The 22,871-nt window shown below is 50.7% G+C and overlaps 1 protein-coding gene across 3 annotated transcripts in view; it reads right to left on the reverse strand.

Annotated features, from left to right (window-relative positions):
- Positions 1 to 22,871, reverse strand: part of AP1B1 (adaptor related protein complex 1 subunit beta 1) — a 51,787-nt gene that overhangs the window by 14,038 nt on the left and 14,878 nt on the right. Inside the window, exons 1-11 of one of the 3 annotated variants that reach the window (XM_082641661.1) lie at positions 20,986 to 21,009; positions 18,172 to 18,234; positions 13,889 to 13,994; positions 11,229 to 11,364; positions 10,208 to 10,453; positions 8,782 to 8,972; positions 7,753 to 7,974; positions 4,932 to 5,052; positions 4,473 to 4,568; positions 3,350 to 3,465; positions 2,835 to 3,000 (exon numbers count right to left, since the gene is read on the reverse strand). In XM_082641661.1, the coding sequence (XP_082497787.1) occupies positions 2,835 to 3,000; positions 3,350 to 3,465; positions 4,473 to 4,568; positions 4,932 to 5,052; positions 7,753 to 7,974; positions 8,782 to 8,972; positions 10,208 to 10,453; positions 11,229 to 11,364; positions 13,889 to 13,994; positions 18,172 to 18,208 (1,437 nt within the window). In that variant the 5' untranslated portion in view covers positions 18,209 to 18,234; positions 20,986 to 21,009. Of the gene's footprint in view, positions 1 to 2,834; positions 3,001 to 3,349; positions 3,466 to 4,472; positions 4,569 to 4,931; positions 5,053 to 7,752; positions 7,975 to 8,781; positions 8,973 to 10,207; positions 10,454 to 11,228; positions 11,365 to 13,888; positions 13,995 to 18,171; positions 18,235 to 20,985; positions 21,010 to 22,871 lie in introns of those variants that run through there. The other 2 variants (XM_082641660.1, XM_082641662.1) reach the window with 2 other exon arrangements.

Consider the following 22,871-nt stretch of genomic DNA (forward strand, 5'->3'; position numbering starts at 1 on the left):
ATGCAGTCTGTTTCTGGGACTAAGCATCCAGAGTCCCTGCAATTTGGTGACACATGGGCCAATGGCAGAAGAGCAGGCTAGCTGTGTCCAAGGCAGGAGGTGGCTCGGGGACTGGCTTCCAGACCTGGCTCGAGTCGCTGGCTGGGTAGCCTAGAGAAAGCCACTTACCCTCAGTCGTTGAGGGAGAGGTGTGGCCTACCTCAGGGGGTTCTTGTGAGCTCTGAAGACCAATCTATGGCAGCTTACTTGGAGCCAGAGTTAGATCACACCTCATTTGAACTCTGATTCTACCACTTCCCAGCTGGTGACCCTGGACGAGCCATTTAACTTCTGAGTCTGTTTCCTCATCTATAAAATGCAGGCAACACCTCACAGAGTTGATGGGAAGAGTCAATGAGACAACAAACAGAAAGAACTAACTGTGTCCTCTGCTCAATGCACAACAGCTACCATCATCGTCAACGTCACCACAACTGCCACACAGGGACTCTTTACCAAGTTCTCCCCAACCCCGGGCAGCTGGCTGCCAGTGCTCATTCACCACTGTCGGGTCTGCAGTGCTGCCTGGGAACAGGGCCACCTCAGCTCCCTTCTAGTCTCCCCCCCCACACACTGAGGCTCCTGTTAGCCTGCAGGTCAGAGCAGTCCCCCTGCCAAGATGCCACTGCCCCTGCCCTCAGACAGGCCAGACGCAGTGCTCCCTGTCCACGGCTGGAGAGGCTTAGGAGCCAGGACGAGGGGGCTCAAAGAGACAATCTAAAGTAAGTTTCTAGGACTTCCCTGGTGACGCAGGGGTTAAGAATCTGCCTGCTAACGCAGGGGACACAGGTTTGAGCCCTGGTCTGGGAAGATCCCACATGCCGCAGAGCAACTAAGCCCGTGTGCCACAACTACTGAGTCCGCGGTCCACAACAAGAGAGGCCACCGTAATAAGAAGCCCCTGCTCGCCGCAACTTAGAGAACGCCCGCGCAGCAACGAAGACCCAATGCAGCCAAAAATTAATAAATAAGTTCCCAAACTGCAAAGCATTAAGTATTCTTATAAAAGCTCTGAACTGTGCTGTGAACCCAGGAGGCAAAGGAAACAGGCCACCGAATTAAAACACCACCACCACCACCACCACCCGACTACTGTTTGCTGTGGACCTAAATATCCATCAGGGGAGGCTGGTTAGACAAACAGGGTCCTTCTGCATGAAGGACTCCTCTGAAACCGTAAATTAATAAATTAATAATGGCATGGCCTTCCAATGTATTTTTAAGGGAAAAATGAAAGGTACTGATCAGTTTCAATTTGTATAGTTTACTATCAGTATTTAAAAATAAGTGAGGGGACGTTCCTGGTGGCGCAGTGGTTAAGAATCCGCCCGCCAATGCAGGGGACACGGGTTTGAGCCCTGGTCCGGGAAGATCCCACATGCCGCGGAGCAACTAAGCCCGTGTGCCACAACTACTGAGCCTGCGCTCTAGAGCCCGCAAGCCACAACTACTGAGCCTGTGTGCCACAACTACTGAAGTCCGTGTGCCTAGAGCCCGTGCTCTGCCACAAGAGAAGCCACTGCAATGAGAAGCCTGCCGCAACGAACAGTAGCCCCTACTCGCCGCAACTAGAGAAAGCCCGTGCGCAGCAATGAAGACCCAATACAGCCAAAAATAAATAAATAAATAATTTTTTTTAAAAAGTGAGAAGGAAATATATATATATATAGTTGATCCTCATTATTCACAGAGGACACATCTGCAAATTTGTCTGCTTGCTAAAATTTACTGGTGACCCTGAAATCAGTGCTTGTGGCATTTTCACGGTCATTCACAGACGTGCACAGCAGTGAAAAATTCGAGTTGCCTGAAGTACACATTCCCAGATGAGGTCGAGTGAGGCGGTGCTCTGCCGTCTGTCTCAGCTCTCATATTGTAAACAAGTGACTTCTTCACAGTCTACTTAGTGCCATGTCTTTCACATTTTGGTGCTTTTAGTTGGTGATTTTGCTGTTTTAAATGCCCCCACCCCACTCCCAGTGTAGTGCTAAAGCGCTGTCTGGTGTTCCTAAGCGCAAGAAGGCTGTGAAGTGCCTTTTAGAGAAAATACATGTGTTAGATGAGCTTTGTTCAGGCGTGAGTTACAATGCTGCTGGCTATGAGTTCAATGCTAATGAATCAACAGTATGTATTAATAAATAAGGTGTCTCTAAACAGAGACACACATAAAACAAGGTTTACCTTGACCAGCTGATAAAAATGCTGTGACTGGGGTTTGTAGGAACCCAACTCTATATTTCTCCTGGGAGCAATGGTTTAGCATTACTAAATTAGTGTTTGACTTTACGGAATATAAGTACCACAAGCGATGAAAATTGACTATTCAAGTCTCTGTAGAGGAACTGGCTAGTGTGTTACTAAACTCTCTCTCTGGAAGTACCTGCCAGAAACCAATAAATAACATGGTGTTCTCCAGGAGAACTTGTGACCAGGAAAGTGGTAGGAAACAGAATATTCACTATATATCCTTTCGTGTCTTTTCAATTTTGAACCAAGTCAATGTACTACCTATCCAAACATAAATACAAAATTAAAACAAAACCAGAAACTTTAGCAGTCTTCAATATCCACCACCACAGAGTGTCCTCATATGTCCCCCGTAGGTACCGCAGTGTGGGAGGAAAGGGGCCACACCTGTCACCCATACGGCACTCCTGTGTCTGTCCGCACCATCAGTGCAGTTTTAAGAGGGGCAGGGCCCTGAGGCCTCTTGGCTGAGAGGAGGGTTTCAGGGCAGGAGGGACCGCAGGTGCTGAGCTGCCGGCCATGCCCAAGTCGGCCACCCAACGTCTCACCTGGGTGCTCTCGTCATGGAAGCCCTCTAGGAAGCTCTCGAGCAGCTCATCCGCGTTGTCTATCCGCTCAGCGTACTCGCCCACAATCCAGATCATGGCAGCCCGGGCCTCAGGCTCGTCCAAGGAGTCCAGGTTCTCGCACAGCGTGGCGATCACGCTCTCATACCTGGAGACCAGGGCACGGCCGGCACGTGAGCACTGAGGGAGCCCGGGCCACCCAGGGGAGGCCCAGGAGGGGCCAACAGAGACGGGCAGCTGCCCCACAAGAGCCCGAGAGGCTGGCGAGTAACAGGATTTGAGTTTTATCCTTCACATTTCAGTTCTTATTTGGGCCTGGGGAGCAGAGCAGGGGTGGCTCAGGAGAAATAAGAAAAAAATAAAGGGTTTCTTTTGAGAATGCTGTTTGCAGCAGAAAAGTAAGGAAGAGGGAGAGGCTCCTCCTTGCTTTTCCTCCCCACCAGCCCATCCCCAGTAGAGCCACAACACCCTCATGGGGCGGGGGGGCAGCCACATACTTGTTGGGGTACTTGCGGAAGATGTCCTTGATGACCACGATGGCTTCCTGGACCACGTAGTTGACCTTGGTCTGGATGAGATCGAGCAGCGTGCTCACACAGCGCTCGGCGGATTGCTGTGTGGAAAGAGGAGAGTGTGGGCAAGGCCTTGCACCCACTTGCAGCAGAACCTCTGACCGACATGCCTTGGTCAAGGGCTCAGTCACACCTTGCCCACCTTCCTTTTCACAGTAGGAAAACGGGAGAACCCTCTTTGCAGGTAACAGATGGGAGAATGAGTACAAAATGATGGTCCTGGGATGGCAGGGACACAGGGAGATAGAATTAAACTGAGGAGAAGGCCAGTAGAGCTTCTGAGAGCAGGGAGGGTCTTTGGAGCTCTTCTAGGCCAAGCCCTGAGAGCAGGGCTTCACTTCTACTTGTTCCACAAAATGGGCTCCCATGACCAAAAGCATTTAGGAGGTCTCTGCTTGGACCAGCCCTCCCCACACCCTCTACTCCAACACACTGCACTAGGCTCTATGGGAGAGATTTCTCAGACTGCCATCACGGGTGCCAAATGGAAAACGTCTCAAGGGGCTGGGCTGAACTGACCAGCTGTCCCAGATCCCCTAGCCTCCAGGAGACCCATTTAAGGAGAGTCAGATCAGTGATCAAGGAACCTCTCCAGAGGCAGAGAATGGGAGGGACAAAGTGCCAGGACACAGGGGTCTGAATGACCCTTGGGAATTTGAAGATAAGGGCACATGGACAGCTGAATCATGATACCTGCCAAAACATCCAATAGGCAGAGCCCCTGCCCCAAAGCTCCACAAAGTGAGAGCTAAGTCTACCAGGGCCACCACCAGCTTGGGCTGCCACACTGTCTTAGCTAATGCTGCAGGAGACCCCTGACAATGACGGGCTAATTTCATCTGCAGCAACTCAGAGGCCCAAGGGAGATTACAGATGAGAAGGAGCCCAACCAAATCTGTACCGTGGGTGCCTTGGGGGCTCCAGTTGTGACCCTCAGGCCTTCCTGGACCATGAGCAGCTGGCAGATTCTGCTGGAATCAGACTGGTTTCCTGGTTTCAGCTTCCTTTCCTCCTTCCCCCCGCCAAGGACAGAGTCTCAGAGCCTCACCTCCACTTTGATGGCGCAACGGCCAATGGCTCGCACAGCCTTCCGTACAAAGTCCACATCCACCTCTGTCGCATACTCTTTCAGCTCCGCCAACACCTGTGGCCCAAACAAAGATGCAGTTGGGGGGATCTGGCAGGGCAACCTCCTGGAACACCCCTGGTCTGCGGGTATGCACACACCCCTAAAAGGGTGGGATTCTGCCTCCTGTTCAAGGTGGAAGTTCCAAGGGAGGGAGAGAGCTGTCAGGTGCCCCAAGAGGAAAACAGGAAGGACTAATTGGCAGGGATGGACAATCCTTAAGTTTGGTTGATCTAGCTAACATATCCACCTAACTACCACTTCAATGGATGTGAAGTAGTAACAGAGAGAACAAACTCTTTAATCACATAAATATCAGTTAACATTTGTGGAGAGCTTGCTCACAAGAGCCCGGTGCGCTGGGTACCACCCTCTGCTGACCTGGGCGATGTTGGCCTGGGAGGCCAGGCGGATCATGATGTCCAGCTTCTCCAGCTTCACGTAGATGGGGTCATTGTACTTCACAAAGAACACCTTCATCTCATGCTTCAGGATCTCAGGCCTGGTGGTGGGCAAGGTTGCCCAAAGAGCAAAGAGCAAGTCATAGGCCCTGTGAGAAAACCCTTCCACATTTGCTGGGACATTTCTGGGGTCGGACATGGAAACTGACATCCGTGAAAGCAGTCGCCCCCATGGCTGCACGCTCCTGGGCACAGGACCTGCCAACCAAGGTTCTGACCAGCCCCTGTGTGTCCAACCACATTCCAGGAAGGGAAGAGGGAATATGAGCAAGAAACAGATCACATTCAAGAGGCCACAGGCATCAGGCAACAGGCTTGGGAGTCAGGCCTCAGTTCCAATCCTAGCTGGTGACCTCAGGCCCATTTCCTCACTCACGAAATAGGAAGCGTTCTGTGTCAGAAGCATTACCTTTGCAGGCCCGAGTTGCCAGTCTTAGAAAGGCCTGGCATCTGGGAATTCAGCTTTTGGGAGTGTTCTCACCATTCCCTAAATGATAAACGTGGTTAACTGTGCCTTGACTGTTTGTATAAACAACATGGTTTTTGCTGAACACCTGTTTTCCTTCTAGGAGCCTGGAATTTTGGTAGGTGTCAGGCAGAGGGTGCATTTATGACTCATCCCCCCCCAAAAAACCCAGGGTGCTAAGTCTCAAACAGGCATCCTTGGGCAGAAACGTTACACACATGCTGCTGCACTGTCGCTGGGGGAGGAACATGCTCTGTGTGACCCCCCATGGGAAGCCTGCACGAGGATTCCTCCAGACCCCACCTGTCTTTCTCCCTCATGATCCAGCTGTGCAGCCCTACTAGGTCGATGATAAACCTCAGCTATGAAAACAATGATATGCTGTCTCCTGGGAGTCCTTCTAGTGAATCTCTTAAGTGTGTGTGTGTGTGGGGGGGTGGTCCTGGGGATCCCGACACAGGCACCTACATAACAGGGCTGTTGTGAGAGGTAGATGCAAAGCATCTAGCATGATCCGTATCTGCCTCAGAGAAGGCACTTGCTAGGCAGGAACTGTCACCAGTGTCATTGCTCCTCCCTCACCGGCACCGCCCACCTCATTTTTCTTAGCTGAGGAAACCTGAGGGGGGAGGGGCCTGCCCTAGGTCACACATCTAGTGCTAATAGGGCGGGAGCAAGATGAGAGTCACCACCCCTACCTGACTCCTACTCCCGCACCCTTTCCAGAAAAGAGAGCAGGAACAAAAAGGAATGAGGACAGACGGTGAAGAGGCGAGAAGACCCAGCAAAGAGAAAGGAGGGACCCTGCCCAGGTGGTCCTCAGTGCTGCTTAGCAGGCTGCGGGGAGGTCCTGGCAAAGTGAGGCAGGATCCTGAGCTGGGCGGCAGAAGTTGTGATTTCTGCCATCAGGTCTCGGCACAAGCTGCCCAACAGCATGTTGGGCCTGGGCCTGGTGGTGCCTCAGCAACAGGGTCAACTTCTTAGGAGGTTTGCCTTGTTAAATATAGCACAGGGAGCCCCTCCTGCTGATTGGGATCCACAGGTCACGACACCTCACTAAACCCCACACTGCAACTGTGAATCCCTAGTCTCATCCCTTTGTTCAGGCACTCAGAAAGCTTGCCCCAATTTACCTCCCAAACCCTCACAAATGTCTGAATTCCACTGATCTCTCTGGGCCCCCATGTGTGTACTAAGAACCAGACTGAAGCTATAAAGACAGGGAGCATGTGTGGTCTTCCACACATGCTCCCTGTCCACAAGAGGCCCGTGTTCTGCTTTTGAGTTAGTTGCTGATCCAGCCATTTGACCAAAGAGGCTGGCCCTTTGGAGTTAGAGTAGAACTGCAGAGTCTGGCCCCACTCCACGGAGCTGCCCAGCACCCTTACTGGATTGGTCCTTGTTTTTTAGCCCAACCCACCCTGGGTGTCAGGTGCCTTCCCTTAAGCAGTGGCTCACTACTGTGGTCATTCCTACTGGGTGGACGGAAACTGGCTGCTCAGCATTCTGAGTGGCCCTGAGGCTAATGCAAAATCCATGGCGCCTCATCTTGGAGTCCTCCAGCCTCTAGAGCTATGGATTCTTTTTTTTTTTCTTCGGTATGCGGGCCTCTCACTGTTGTGGCCTCTCCCGTTGTGGAGCACAGGCTCCGGACACGCAGGCTCAGCGGCCATGGCTCACGAGCCTAGCCACTTCGCGATATGTGGGATCTTCCCGGACTGGGGCACGAACCCGTGTCCCCTCCATCGGCAGGCAGACTCTCAACCACTGCGCCACCAGGGAAGCCCAAGAGCTATGGACTCTTACCCAGGAAAAATGAGTGTGCGCACACATACACAATCTTACAGCCTGTTTCAGGAAGGCTGTGTGGACTGTGGACCATCCACTCTCCATGGTTAAGAAGTGCATGCTAGCCTTTATCCGGCATGCTATCTGGTTAGGCTAAGCCGAGGTTTCCCAACCTCAGCACTACAGACATTTTTGGTATGGATAGTTCTATGGGGGGGCAGAGCTGTCCTGTGTACTGTAGGATGTTGAGCAGCATCCCTGGCTTCCACCCACTAGATGCCAGTAGTCCCCACTGTGACAACCAAAAATGTCTCCAGACATTGTCAAATGTCCCCCTGTGGGACAAAGATACCAATGGCTCAGAACCCCTGGGTTAAGCTGTTGAGACATCCTGCACGGTGACAGGTCAGTTTCCCTTCAGAGCCCCTGTTCCCAGCAGGAGATCTCCCCCAGGGCACACACTACCCATGTGTGGTGGTCCCAGTACCTTTTCTGTACGATGAGGTTGATGTTTCGCAGGGCCACGTACTGCAGCTCTGGCTCGGCCGACAGCAGTGTGACTAGGGGCGGGGCCAGCTTCTTGAGCAGCGTGCCGTAGTAGTCCAGGTCCTTGGACAACATCTCCATGAACTTCATCAGCACCTTCACAGCAGACAACACTACAGCAGAGTTGGCGTGGGAGAGCCTGGGGGTGACCCGCTCACAGATGCTGTGGTCCATTCCGAGGGGGACAAATAGGAGAGACAAGCAAGGGGAAACACCCTGTTTTTAGTTATCAAGATAGCATGTCTTCTGTAGGAGGAAGACCTAGCTCCTGGTTCTGTTTCCTGCTAACTGACCCCAAGCAGTTTAAAACCACTCTGAGCCTCAAGTTTCCTCATCTAAAAAAATGGAGATGATGATGCCAACTTCACACGGTTGCTGGTGGCTTAAATGAGACAATGCATGTACAGCACTGAGCACAGTGCCTGGCAATCAGTAAACACTGGATGAATGTCAACTCACGCCCTTCTGTTGTGAGGGCATTCAAAAGGGGCAGGATACCATGTTGGTTAGGACCAAGAGTCAGGGGAGACCCAGCTGGGTGACGCAGGTGATTTCTTCCACCTCCCTAAGCCAGAGTTTCCCTACCTGTAAAACGGGGACAATGATGGGGCTGCCTTCACAGAGTTTCTTTAAAGATTATCTAACGCATAGGAAGCACCCAGCAGAACCCCAGGCACCCAGTAAGAATTCAACGAGTGGTGGCTCTCATGCTGTCCACCTCTTTCCTCAGTCCACAGTGACCGAGATCTGTCAGCTCCCAGGTCAGGCCCTGGCTTCTGTTCTGTGCCCTCAGTGAGCAGTGAGCTGACTGCCTGAAGCAACACCACTGTCAACCTGCTGGCTCTGTGTCTGACGATGGTCTGTGGGGCAAGGCCTGGAAAGAAGCCCCCCGGAGGCCTGGGGCCAGCTCATGGTTGGAGCCTCCCACCCCAGGGCCTGGTGAGGCCGGCAAGCAAGGGCAGCCTCTTACCTCTGGGCCTCCCGGTCGTCCTTGGGTGTGTAGTTGGCCAGGCAGTCCAGGATGAAGATCTGGCCCCACTCGGTGCACTCGTTCAGGGCTGTCAGCAGCTTGTTAATGGACTGCGGGTTCAGGTCGAGCAGGTTGCTGCTGGGGTGAGACTCGGCGATCTCTGAGAGGGCAGCCACTGCGTTTGCCACCACCTGGTTGAGAGGGTGGAAGGGGCAGAGGCTGGGACGCTGCTCTCAGGCCAGGGAAGCAGTGAGGCTAATGATGTTGGCCAGTCAGAGCTCAAACATCCGGAAAGGAATATGAAAGGAATATGAAGGGCAGGGTCTGGAGCACCGAGACCCACTCCAAGCACGCACCCTACTGACTCCTCTGTAAGCTGAAACTAAAGTCAGTGCACCTGCCAATAAAGAAAAACACAAAACAAGAAAGATCTAGCTCCACATTCCCGCAACAGATAGCGCTCCCTGCTACCTAACACGCAGTCCCACTCTACCAGCTAAAGCAGCTCACTGTGGGAGCTGACAACTGTGCTTCTCAGAGCTAGAAGGTTCCTCCTGCAGAGCCCCTCGGGGGCTGGAGGGGCTGGAGCACAGAGGGGTTGCCAGGTGAAGCTCTGGGGCTGCAACCCATTTCCACCAGAGCAGCCGTTTTTATGTGTGTTCTGCGTGGTTTTCAACTTTCCTGTAACTAAGCAGTGCTCCCACGGCCATCGCCGTACTGGCCACTCGGCACCCGTGTGTGATCAGTGTTTCAGAGGGACACAGAATGAGACGTCTGGGCTGGGTGGGTTGTATATTTCATTTTAAACATGGCCCTACCGAACTGTTCTCCAAACTGCTGTCATCACCAGCCGTGAGGAGACCAGCTCCCCTCCCAGCTGCGTTCTGGTGCCCTGTCCTCCAGGCTACGCTACTTTAAGGGTGATTTTCTACAACCCTGCAGAGAAGTGGGGAAAGGGAGAAGTACCTCACATTCAGAGCTCTCTGACAGTCTTGGTGAGAGGATGGTGACAATGACAGTGACGGGAAGGGGAAGGAGGGTACTAGTCTTAGGTGCACACCCACTGTATGCCAGGCTGTGCCAGGCTACGCCAGGCACATTACCTTAACGGCTTAAGCCTCCCAACACCCCCGACAGCCATGCAGAATTAGATCCATCTTACTGATGAAGAAAAGAGGACTCTGGAAGGTTAGGTAGGATGCCTGAGGTCACACAGCTCCTTAGAGAGGGCTGTGCAGAGAAGGGAATCCAGGTCTAGCTCACTCCAAAGATGGCGCCCAAACCACTGCGGGTAGGAAAACAGCTAGCCCACCCCGCAGGGCTCCAACTTCCAAGAACTGGGGCTGCCTGGTGGAGGGTCAAGCAGAGGTCTTCCCAAGCAACCCTGGAGGTGGTGGAGGTGGCAGGGTGGGTGGCAGAGACTTACCATGGGGTTAGAGTCAGAGATGAGGTCTTTAAGGGTATCCAGGAAGCCCTGGTCCTCTACCAGCTGGGCATTGATGTCGTGGAGCTTGGCCACGCATACGGCCGCCGTCTTGCGCACATATGGGTCCTCGTCCTTCAGACACTTCCGGAGTGGCTCGCACAGGTACTCTGTGATCTTGTCAACACGGATGCAGCCCATGGTCCGCACAGCCAGGGCCCGGATCAGGGGGTTGGGGTCCTCACAGTCCTGAGGGAAACCAGCCATTGGCCAGGGGCAGGGGTGAGCTGAGCAACATTAGACAGCTGCTGTGAGATCTCCCACCGACTGCGGCCAACAGCACCAAAAGTAAGTGCCATGTGTGTAGCACGTAGCATCTGCCAGATACCAGGCCAAATTTGCACTGTTCCCTCTGATCCTCACAGCAGACACACAATACTGTTCCCATTTCACAGGTGAGGGAGCTGAGGCCCTTAGGAAGGTCGGGAGCTCACCCGGTCACAGAGCAGAGCCACAATTCAAGCCGCGTCCACCCAACACCACAACCCTCAATCTTCCCACTGGGCCACAGAACCCTCATTCGCCCACATCTAAGCATCGACAGGGCTGGGGAGCTAAGGTTTTAAAGGTGCACAGAGCTGACAACGCAAGTCCCTGTTTCTCCTCAATCTGGAGGACAGAACATGCAGAAAGGAGCGAAGTCTAGAAGGGCAATACGGAAGCCCTCAGACACATGCTGCATCCTCAGCTGGCAAATGACACAGGGCCATGGCTCACCCCAGGGCACACGGGGATCGAAAGGCCTGGGGCGACCTCACGTGGAATGAGTTAGCAGGGTCTGTAGCATCAGATTTTCTGGAGACAACGGGAGCCCTCTGCTGGAGGAAGAGACCCCCAGGCTGGGAGTCAGATGGCCTGGAAAGGATCCTCCGTGTTTCTACCCAAGGCTGTAGCGCCCCACCCCGGGAGACTGAGGGGAGATGGAGCAGTGAGCGCCCCAGCCCCACATCAAGCTTCTACTTACCTTCACAAAGGTGTTGACGGCCATGATGGCCATGTCGGGCTGACTCTTGGCATAGTTCATCAAGTACAGGTACACCAGCTTCTTCAGCTCCAGGTTGTCCGTCTGCATACAGTTCACCACGTCGGGGAAGAGGGCACTGGCAGGTCAAAGCAGCGTCAATGTGGGAAAGGTGAAAAAAAAGAAGAGGAAGACTTTTCAGGCAGCTAATGGGGGCTGGAGAGGAGGGTGAGTGGGAAGGAGGGAAGGAAAACATAACAGGACTTCTTAGTAAAAGGCAGGGTAACAGCTCCATTACCGTGAACATCTGTTGGTAGAAATGGAATTCCAAAGGGTGACTTTAAAAGCAAAAAAGTCCCCTGTTCTTTACACAGGGTTCAAACATGAGCTCTAGAGCCCATCTGACCTGGCTCAAACCCAGCTCTGCCTCTTGCTGGCTGAATCAAGTTGGGAAAATTCTTTTATCCCCAGTTTCAGTTTCCTCATTTGCAAGAAAGATATAACAAAACCCCATTTCACAGGGCCCTTGTGATAATTGAAAGAAACAACATACTTAAGGTATCTAGTCCTTGACATCTAGGAGGTGCTACAGAAATGAAAACGATTGTTTTTCCTTCTCTGATACTTGACATGGCTGCTTATATTGGGTTGCTGGTTGCAGAGGGCTTAGGGGAGCAGGGGTGGACTGGGCTGCAGTCACTACAAGGCACCCACTAAGAACCAGCCCATGTGTACAGAGCACGCGCTACACACCAGGCTTGGTGCTAGGGGCTTTACATAATGAGCTCGTTGAACAGCCCTGAGAAGTCAGTGGATTATCCCCACTTTACGGAAGACAATACTGAGGTTCACAAATATCAAACAACTGCCTAAGGCACCAGGTCTGAGTCCACAGCCCGTGCTCAGGACCGCTGTTATACTGGGCAGAACCCTTCCCAACATGGTACCCCACAGTCCCAGGATCACAGGCCCCTTGACATGTGAAATATGGTTAGTGGTCAATTTTCTGTCTCTGGAATTATCTATCACCTCCCTTCTCAATTTTTGTGATTTTATGGGCAAGGACCCGGTAACACAGACTTAAGAGGTCAAAGTTAATTTCCTGAGCCCCGACAGGCAGCAGAGTCCAGTCAGAGCTGAAGCTGATGCATCACCTTGGAAGATGACGAACCAGGAACGGGGGGAGCTGAGAGGCCTGACTTGCTCTTTTGGGCCCATCACATCAGCACAACAAGCTCATTTGAGATGACAGGGGTGCCTCCTCTGTGACAGGGGTGTTCTAGTTGAAGGAAAGCAGCTTTGTCCTGGGAAGAATCTGTCTCGGAAGGAGGCCCAGTTTTCCAGCAGACGCCTGATTCCTTTGCCGCTGTGTCCTCAGCAGGTTTCTCTGCAGAACTGTTTCTATTGTGTGCTGTCAAGAGGCCCCTTGATGAGCATGGCAATGGGACAGGGAAATCCATGGAGAAGTCTGGAGCTGTGGGTTCCTGCTGAGGGATCCAGATGGGGAGCTGCTCCACGTCAGCACCCAGGCCTGTGAGGCACAGGACTGGGCACCAAAAGGGCCCAAAGGAGAGGGAATGGGGGAAAGCACCCTGGGTCTGGATTTCAGAAGGGCTGAGCATGAGTCCAGTTCCTCCATTAACCATGAGACCATGGGGCAGTCACTGTTTCTGGTTTCTTTGGCAGGAAAAATATCCTTACCTACAGTATGGGAATTGCTAGGAAAACATTTAAAAGTGTTTTGCTGACTCTCAAACACTGTGCAAGTGTTAAGTTGTCACAGAACCCAGCTCCTGTCCTTGGGGACTCAACAATGTGGTGGGCAGGTAAGCATAAGTATACATAAGAAGAGGACAATCTACAGTTAGTGCCAGGCGACACGAACACAGCAAATGCTGCGTGTTCAGGGTAGTCAGCCGGCATGATGAGGGAGGCAGCAGTGTAAATGGACAAGAGGAAGGGACGTTCCAGGCTGGGGAGATGCATGAGCAAAGGAGTGGCCACAATTCTACATGTGATGTGTTCTGGCAACAGATGCACACCAGAGGCTGCAAACTGACGACAAATTTAACAAGCCCAATGTGCAGGTGTGTTTTACTTGCACAGTGTTTATTTGTTTGTTTAGTTTTATCTGGCAATTTTTTTTTTTTTTTTTGCCCACACCAAAAAAATTGTGGGATCTTAGTTCTCTGACCAGGGATTGAACCCGGGGCCACAGCAGTGAAAGCGCCAAGTCTTAACCACTGGGCTGCCAGGGAATTTCTTCATCTGGCAATCTAAAACAAGGAGATTTAAAATGAAAAATCCAGATTCCCTGTTCTTTTTAAAAACCGAAAGACCTGGTCCCACTGGGGTCATTTTCTCCAGTAGGCAGCATCCTCTGGAGTTCCTGACAGGGCTCAGAGCACATCCACTGCATTGCCTGTTGCCTTTTCGACCCAGCCCATTTCACTTGCTCCATTGCTGCCTGACCCCATCAACATCTGAGCGCATGACCCCTCTGCAAACAAAACCTTTTATTTGGAAAGATCTGTGAAGGGAGCTACACCAGGTGAGACATGGGTCCCTAGGGATACCTTAAAGGAGGGATCGAACTGGGCCCAAGCTCAAAAGCTTCCCTCTGTCAGCTGCCTCCAGCTGCCAGCCGGCCTACCCCTGCACACCTGACGTCTTTGCCCACGGTCATGGACGCAATCACTTTCTTCACTGCCTCCTTCTTCTTCTCCTTCTTGTCACTGTTCAGCTCTGCCTTCAGCTCGAAGATCTCCCCTAAAAAAGGAGGCAGCATGAGTGATCCATTTCCACTCTGCCAAGGGGCGATTCCCAGTCCCCAACTTCCAAAAGAATGGGAGGGAGGCAGCGAAGACACTCTGTGATGCCCGCTGAAGGCAGTTTCAGGCCCTGGCCCTGGGTGGGCAGGCAGAAACAACTCTGAATTATCAGGAAGGAAGGTTGGAGATCACGTCAGATTAAGGGAAGAGGAGCCATGGAAGCTACAGAGGTTCTGAGGGAGACAAAAAGTGTGCTGCCAGGTCCTGCTCAGCCAGATGGCTAAAAACATGCCGAGGGAAGCAAAGCTCTCCTCAGCCACCCTCACCCAAAGCCCTCAAAGCAGCGTGGGATGGAACCTGGGGACTTAAGGTTTGAGGGAAAAGGGCAGGATTTGCTCAGTTTCAACACATAGGCTTTTCCTGTTTTCCTAGAGCTTCGAGTTAAAAGAGCTCACTCAGGGTTTCACTTCCTGATCCACAAGTGGTTGCTCGGCTCTGAAAATGGGAATTCAGCTGTCCCACAAGGGCTCTAGCATTTAATAAACTGTTCTTAAGAACTTGATGATCTGGAAAAAGCAAACGAGGAAGTAGGACTGTTCAGGGCCCTGCCATGGAGAGGTAGTCAGGGGCCTGATAACCCCAATAACAGGTTAAGAGGGCAGATGCTGGAGTGAGACAGGCCTCCTGCCCTTAAACCAGCTGCAGCCAGCCTTTCCTGAGCCTTTCTCTAAGCCAGGCACCTCCCTAACTTCTTCCCACGCCTTTTCTCATTGCATCCTCACAACAACTCCACACTTGCCCCCATTTTGCAGATGAGCAAATGGAGGCCAGAAGAGGTTCAGGAACTTGCCCAAGGACACAGCCATGAGGAGGAAGGCTAAGATTCAAAACCAGGTCTGCCAGCTCCAAAGCCCATGTGCTCTGGCCGACCCAGGACATTCACCCTGCTTCTCTGAAACCATTTCCTTGTCTGTACTCTCTGACTTGCCTGGGGCCTTGACTCTTCTCATGTAACAGATGCAAAACGTTCAGCTCAGTGCCTGGCACTCAGTGGCCTGCATTAAAGGTGGTCACTATTATTACTAATTTACCACGTGAACCTCTGTCTTGGCTCTCTCTTTTGTAGGAGAGTCCCGGGCTTCCCTCTCAAGTTACTTGGGTTGGGGGTGAAGCAGAAACTATCATGTGGGGGAAGTCCTAGAAGAAGTTCTAGATGGATTTACAGTGAAAAAAAGAAAACTAACAGAGTTATTTTGTTTTGTTCTTTATAAAAAAATTTTTTAAATGACTGAACAATGTGGTGTTCAGCAAAGAACTTGAGATGAGAGACAGTAAGCAGGTTAATTAAGAACAACCACAGCCCGGCAAGGCCACACTGAGGATATTGCTCAACAGAGCCAGAAGGAATCTGCAGACCTTGCAGTTCAAATCCAAGGCTCTGGAGAGCTGAAGGAACACACGCCCTTCTCCTCCAAGAGACTAAGGGGGCTGTGTCCGTGCTATGGGATCCAACAGACCATGTGACTGACCCTGGGCCTTGCTGCTGGGCTGCCCCTGCTTTGTTTGAGGTGTTTGGCCAGGTTCAGTACAACTGGCAGTCAATTGATGGATCTAGGCCCGAGTCACCTTGGCCCCAAGAAGGCTAGTGGGGTGATCCCAGGATCTGCCTGCTTCAGAAATGCCTCCTTCCTATAATGTGCCCCAAATCCAACCAGTCACCAAGCCTACCTCCTCAGTCACATACGAGGCATCCAATTCTATCCCCAACACCCCCACCTTCCTCCCCAGCTCAGGCAGCATCATCTCTCATGCGAACTGTGGTTCTGATCTCCCTGCCTCCCCACAGCCTCACCCACTTCAATCCTTGATTAGAATCTGCCTCTGACCTCCCCCTGCTTAAAACCATCAATGATGTCAAATTTGGTCCCAGACATTTCTCTAGACATTTTCCTCAAAAGAAAACCCATAAAAAAAAACCCACTACTGACACCTCAGTTTACTCGGCACTGTTCACCCACTCTGACCTGGCTCGCCAGGCCCCACAAACCTCTCCAACCTTTCTTCCATCACACTCTTCAGTAACTTGTGCCTAGGCTTTCCTTTCCCTGATGGACCTGGGCCAGCACTCACTCCGCCCCCCTTTATCTGTCTAGCTCCACCCCAGCCCTCCCACGGGCCCCACCCCTCCCTTATCACAGCACCCACTGCCCTTTAGAGTGATCACTACTTAATAAACTGTCCTCTCAGGCTTCCCTGGTGGCGCACTGGATAAGAATCTGCCTGCCAATGCAGGGGACACAGGTTTGATCCCTGGTCCGGGAAGATCCCACAGGCCGCAGAACAACTAAGCCCGTGCGCCACAACTACTGAGCCTGTGCTCTAGAGCCCGTGCTCCACAAGAGAAGCCACCACAATGAGAAGCCCGCGCACCGCAACGAAGAGGAGTCCCCGCTCGCCACAACTAGAGAAAGCCCGCATGCAGCAACGAAGACCCAACACAGCCAAAAATAAATAAATAAAATAAATAAATTTTTTAATTAAAATAAATAGATAAATAAATAAATAAACTGTCCTCTCTGCCCAAGGACAACCAAAGCCAGGTCAGAGACTCCGTTTGTCTCCTCCACTGCACATGGAAGACACAGGAAAACTGGCTGGACTGAGAAATGAACCACCTGATGAGGGGACTGCAGGTTCTGACTCAGCTGACCCAACAACAAACTCTCCTCATCTGGTCAGCAGGCAAGTGTTAATCTCACTTGGAAGGAAGGAAGAAGGAAGGGCCAGCCAGAAAGATACTTACAGGGTTAAAGCGCATTTGTCAGCCACTACAACAAACTCCGTTTCCCGAAAAGCAAAATCAACTAATACCCAAACAATACAAGACTAGCTTAGCAAATTTTTTTTTTTTTTTTTTTTTTTTTTTTTTTTTGTGGTATGCGGGCCTCTCACTGTTGTGGCCTCTCCCGTTGCGGAGCACAGGCTCCGGATGCGCAGGCCCAGCGGCCATGGCTCACGGGCCCAGCCGCTCCGCGGCATATGGGATCCTCCCAGACCGGGGCACGAACCCGTATCCCCTGCATCGGCAGGCGGACTCTCAACCACTGCGCCACCAGGGAGGCCCCTAGCTTAGCAAATTTTGATGCAGCAACTCAACAGACTGAGTCTTCAGAACTGTGGGGAAACGTTTATGATAATGCCAGATGAAAAACAGGATATAAACTCTGACTTCAAACACGTAAAACATGTGCCCAATGATAAGGACCAAACATGCATAGATACCACTGTGCAGTTGCTGACAGGATTGTGTGCTTTCGTTCCTCTGGGCAGTGGGGCATCATTTTTTTTTTTTTTTTTGCGGTACGCGGGCCTCTCACTGTTGTGGCCTCTCCCGTTGCGGAGCACAGGCTCCGGACGCACAGGCTCAGCGGCCATGGCTCACGGGCCCAGCCGCTCCGTGGCATATGGGATCTTCCCGGACCGGGGCACGAACCCGTGTCCCCTGCATCGGCAGGCAGACTCTCAACCACTGCACCACCAGGGAAGCCGAGGCATCATTTTTAACAATTTAAAGCCATGGGGAGCAAAAGAGGGCTTTTTTCTATACTTGGAGCTAATGCTTTTTCCTTCTGGAATTCTGAAAGAAGTAGTCATACTTCTTACACCATCCGCAGTTCAAATTTCCGGATCCACAAGGTTCAAAATGCTCTCAGTGATTCTTGCCACTTGCTTCCAGGCCTCTATGCCACTACCACAGGGAGTAAGCAGAAGGGTCGGGCAAGGAAAGAAGAGGGTAAGATTCCACAATGGGGATGTCCCTGGTGGCACAGTGGTTAAGAATCCGCCTGCCAATGCAGGGGACACGGGTTTGAGCCCTGGTCCGGGAAGATCCCACATGCCACAGAGCAGCTAAGCCCATGCGCCACAACTACTGAGCCTGCGCTCTAGAGCCCACAAGCCACAACTACTGAGCCCGCGTGCCATGACTACTGAAGCCCACATGCCTAGAGCCCGTGCTTTGCAACAGAAGAAGCCACTGCAATGAGAAGCCCGTGCACTGCAATGAAAAGTAGCCCCCACCTGCCGCAACTAGAGAAAGCCCATGTGCAGCAACGAAGACCAAAGGCAGCCAAAAAAAAAAAAAAAAAAAGACCCCACAATGAAACAAACAGTACCTTTCTTGGTTGTGGTGAAATATTTTGAGTCCGTCATTTTGGTCCCTTATCTGTGGCCAGACTCTGCAAGACAGAAAAGAGGTGACTTGCCCTTGTGTTCCATTCCATTTTCATTTCACAAGAGGGGAGAGGGATCCAGTGCATGCCTGGTGAGGGGAGATAACTTCTCATCTCTTTACTGGGCAAATGAACTGTTAGATAATGGCTGATTAGATTTTGGAGGGTAATTCCAAAGGATCTATCAAATTTTAAAATGTGCATATTCTTTGACCCAGTGATTTTACTTCTAGGAATCTCTCCCACAGAAATATCTGCACAGGATAAAAGAGTTTTATATCCTGCAGCACTGTCCATAACAATATACCACTGGAAATAACTTAAATGTCCATCAGTAGGGAATGGCTCAATACTTTGGAAGAGTCCACAAATTAAAAAGCACTGAACAATCATGGTTACAGCAGCCCCTCTGTGGTGCTCACTCTGCCCAGCACTAAGTGCTTCTCACACGTGAACTCAATGAAGCCTCATCACAGCCTCATGGAAGTACTATCACTATCATTGCCTATATAGTCAAAGGAGCTTGGAAAATGCCAAGGTTAAAAAAGCTAGAGAGATTTCTTCTCTATCCAACTTTCCAAGCTTCTCTAAACAGTGATAGGCACTATTCATCTCTAGAGAGGGCTAGAAACTACACACTGCAGACTCTACAGCACTCCCCAAATCTGACTGGCCAGTTTTCTCAAAGCATCTCTCAGGACACCTCCTAGGGTAAAACTCACACTGTGAAGTACTGGTCTAAGGCAACAGGGCAAAGAAAGTACCAAGGCCCTCTCGTTCATTCAACAATTTGCTGAGCGTTTACTACGTAACTTCAATAGTTCTTCTTGGTCAACAGATGAGAGATAAAAGAAGCTACACAGGAGCCAAGTACCCTGGATGCATGGCAGAGGCTTCAGGGGTTGTTCTAACATGTATTAAGAAGCTATCATTTACTGAACCCCTATTAAAGCTTTACACACATCATCTCATTTAATTCTACCAATAAAGTAGTTGCTTTTACCCCCTTTTTAGATGAGGAAACTGAGGCTCGGGGATGTTAAGTAACTTGCCCAAGGTCACATGGCTTGTAAGTGGCTGGACTGGGAGACAATTTCAGGTCCATCTGAGCTCAGCACCTGTGCTCTAGAGTGGAGGGAATTCTGCTTCCCCATCTGAGAGAAAGGACACAGAACCCTGAGAGTGGCTTAAGGACTCAGTCCAAAAAGCCATGAGACTTTCAACTTCCAGTCCTACCTATAGTTTCACATGGTACAGAAAACCACACACCCCAAAGAACAGACATTTGCATGGAGAAAACTCACGCACTTGGTCCCTTCTGTTGCCTCTATAGAAGAGACTCAAACATGTAAACCATTAATATCTTCTTTCAATTCATTGCTATCGGTGGGGGGAGATTAAGGTTACTCTTGGGATGGATGTGAAGAGTCAAGGAACATCTCAAAAGTCTCTGGAGGGGCTTCCCTGGTGGCACAGTGGTTAAGAATCCACCTGCCAATGCAGGGGACATGGGTTCAAACCCTGGTCCGGGAAGATCCCACATGCCGCGGAGCAACTAAGCCAGTGTGCCACTACTACTGAGCCTGAGCTCTAGAGCCCACGAGCCACAACCAATGAAGCCCGTGCCCCTAGAGCCCATGCTCTGCAACAAGAAAAGCCACCGCAATGAGAAGCCCATGCACTGCAACGAAGAGTAGCCCCCACTCGCCACAACTAGAGAAAGCCCATACGCAGCAACAAAGACCCAACGCAGCCAAAAATAAATAAATAAAATAAATAAATTTATTAAAAAAAAAAAATCTCTGGAAACAATGGCAACACAGCTCCCCTGCAGCCCAACTGTATTTTTCCAGTTTAAGCCTGTATTTATGGCAGGATGGCAACAGGGCTGTTTCCCAACTGAGATGCCTGCCCATAGGTTTTGTTTCAGTAACCAACAGGGAACCAATAAGTACTGCCTCAGGGCTGTCTTAAAGCCTTTGTGGATCCCATTAGGATAAAGGAATAAAGGCTTCGCTGACAAAAGTATAAAGAAAAAGACACAATTCCACATTCCTTTTGCTTTGTCAGGTTGAAAAGGGATGATGGCACTTTTCTGTGGGAGCTGTGGGAAAGAGCAGAAGAGACCTCTGTGCCTGCTGATGCCAGTGCCGCTGCGGGGCCGCTAACTGCCAGTCTCAGCAGCAGGGGTCAGGGCTGCAGACAGATCCACAAAGGCGAGGACCCAAGTCGGCCTGGTCCACAGCTGCATCCATCCTCCACACAAGCGTGGCCAGGGTTCAGTCAACAGTTGTTGAAAGAAATGAAAAGTTGCCACTGAAAAGCCCAGGGACCCTCAGCCTGCTCTCCAACAGCTGTGAGGTAACTATATAAGCATTTGTTTCCTACCGGAGTTTACATACATTAAAAATAATTTCATTTTGAGCACAGAGAAAGCCATTTTCTCAGAGAAACCTCACCAACCTAGAGGTTCTTTGTGGAGCTCTGAGAATGAGCAGGTAAAGAAGGCAATGGCATGTCTGTCACACAATAAAAGGCTGTATGGCTTCAGAAGTCACAGGCCTGAGAGCATAACCAGAGGTATCCAGAATAGGAGAGTACCTTGGGTTTCCCAAGGTTAAATTTAGTTGAAGAAGAGGGATCAATGAAGGCAAGAAGGGCTAAAAATCACAGGCCAAAAGAATCACAGAAAGTAACGTACAAACCCCTCCAACGTTAAATCTAGAAGGAAATCAAAGTGAACAAAGCAAAAACTACCTTAGATGTCCAACTTCAGTGCTACCCAGAAATTCTTCCTTCTCTGGTAGAGGAGGGTGTCACAGGCTTTCCCCTCATCTGCAGGCACAACACAACATCCAAGGGCCCTGAATTCCCAGAACACAGCCTGGCAGATCTGTGTTGGATGCAACCACCCAGATGGAAGAAAGCGTGGGAAAATTTCTCTTTGGGGGATTAAAAAAAGCAAGAGAGCTGCAGGGTCAACTAGTGAAGCCACCACAGCTGCTGATGCCCCTACAGCTGGAGCTTTTGATGACACTCTTCCATTTACAGGTGCTAAGCAACTACTCACAAACTTAAACCGCCACCCCATGTGACAGCTGGCGCTGGCGGCCTCTTTCCTCCGCAGTATCTATTTCACATATCCCTCTGCAGAGGGCCCAGTGGGACTGCTGATGCAGAAACTGTATCCCTCTGAAGTTGTTTCACATACAGGAAATTAAGGTAGAGGAGGAAGGAGAAGATAGGGAGAAATGAAAATGCTTTTGCAAAGCCACCCCAGAGCACCGATTAAAAAACCTCACCTCACCATGAAAGATCACCAGCACCATGTGGATCTACTGAGGGTGGCTCTCTCCGCATGTTCTTTCACTGCAGTTGCCTAGGCTATCAGCGCAAGAGAGATTTTTCATTCTCTCTGCAGGAATGGAAAAAACCCTACAGTTCAGTCAGACTTTGAGCTCAGATTTGCAGATGCCACAGGAAAGACTGGTGCTTTTCTTGGCCCTGCTCTCAGCCGTCGCTATGCATTGTATCCCTGCTAATGGAGGCCACAGGGGCCAAGACTCTGACCATGTACATGAGCCACAATTGAAAGCAAGCAGCCAATTTAGGCAAGAAAAAGCTTAGTGTTTGGATTCCATCTTTGGAGAGCATTAAAAAAAGAGAGCATTGGGCTTCCCTGGTGGCGCGGTGGTTGAGAGTCTGCCTGCCAATGCAGGGGACACGGGTTCATGCCCCGGTCCGGGAAGATCCCACATGCCACGGAGCGGCTGGGCCCGTGAGCCATGGCCACTGAGCCTGCGCATCCGGAGCCTGTGCTCCGCAACGGGAGAGGCCAGAACAGCGAGAGGCCCGCGTACCGCAAAAAAAAAAAAAAGAGAGAGCATTAAAAAAAGCAATCATTGGAGGGAATTTTTGTTTCAGAAGCTGCTCTGGCCAATGTGATGAGTTACTTCTGCTAAGGATACAGCATTCTATGCTGGGATACCCCTCAGTTTCAGTATTTACAGGCCAAACAATGCCTGAAGGGGATGGCGCTGTCCAAATTCAAAGCGGGGCACACCTGGGACCAGTTTGTCTTTGAGGAGACACTGTTGCTGTCCCTACCTCTGTCCTCCCTCCCCACATCCATTCTCAGTAGATGACTCTGATGCCACAATCCCAGGGCCAGTTCCTGTTAATCTCACTTTTTTCTTGGTTTTAAATCCTATTGACAGGGCTGCTTCCCTTGTCACTAGGTGTAAAGAAATGAACTGAGTAATAAGGTCTGAAACAGAGTAGTTTTCTCTTACGTTTTCTAGAATTATAAAGAAGTCCTTGGTGAGAATCACTGATGTACTGGCCAGGGACAAAGATGTAATTTAAGAGTGGAAAAATGAGGCCCTAGGAAGAAAAGGAAAGGAAAAAACTCATAAAAAATGTTGTCAGCTAAAGACTTTGAATTTTAGCAACTGGAGTTAGGGTTGGGTTTAAGAAAAAAAGTCCTCAACACTTTTTAAATTTTTGAGTCATCACAAATCTAAATGTAATTTTATGACCAGGAGATTAAAAATATCTTTCTGTGTTTTAAGCTAATAAAATGAATTTAAATCTATTAAAAAATACATTAAGGGACTTCCCTGGTGGTCCAGTGGTTAAGACTC

The sequence above is a fragment of the Mesoplodon mirus genome, assembly GCF_964341445.2.
Source record: "Mesoplodon mirus genome assembly, chromosome: 13".
Taxonomy (NCBI): domain Eukaryota; kingdom Metazoa; phylum Chordata; class Mammalia; order Artiodactyla; family Ziphiidae; genus Mesoplodon; species Mesoplodon mirus.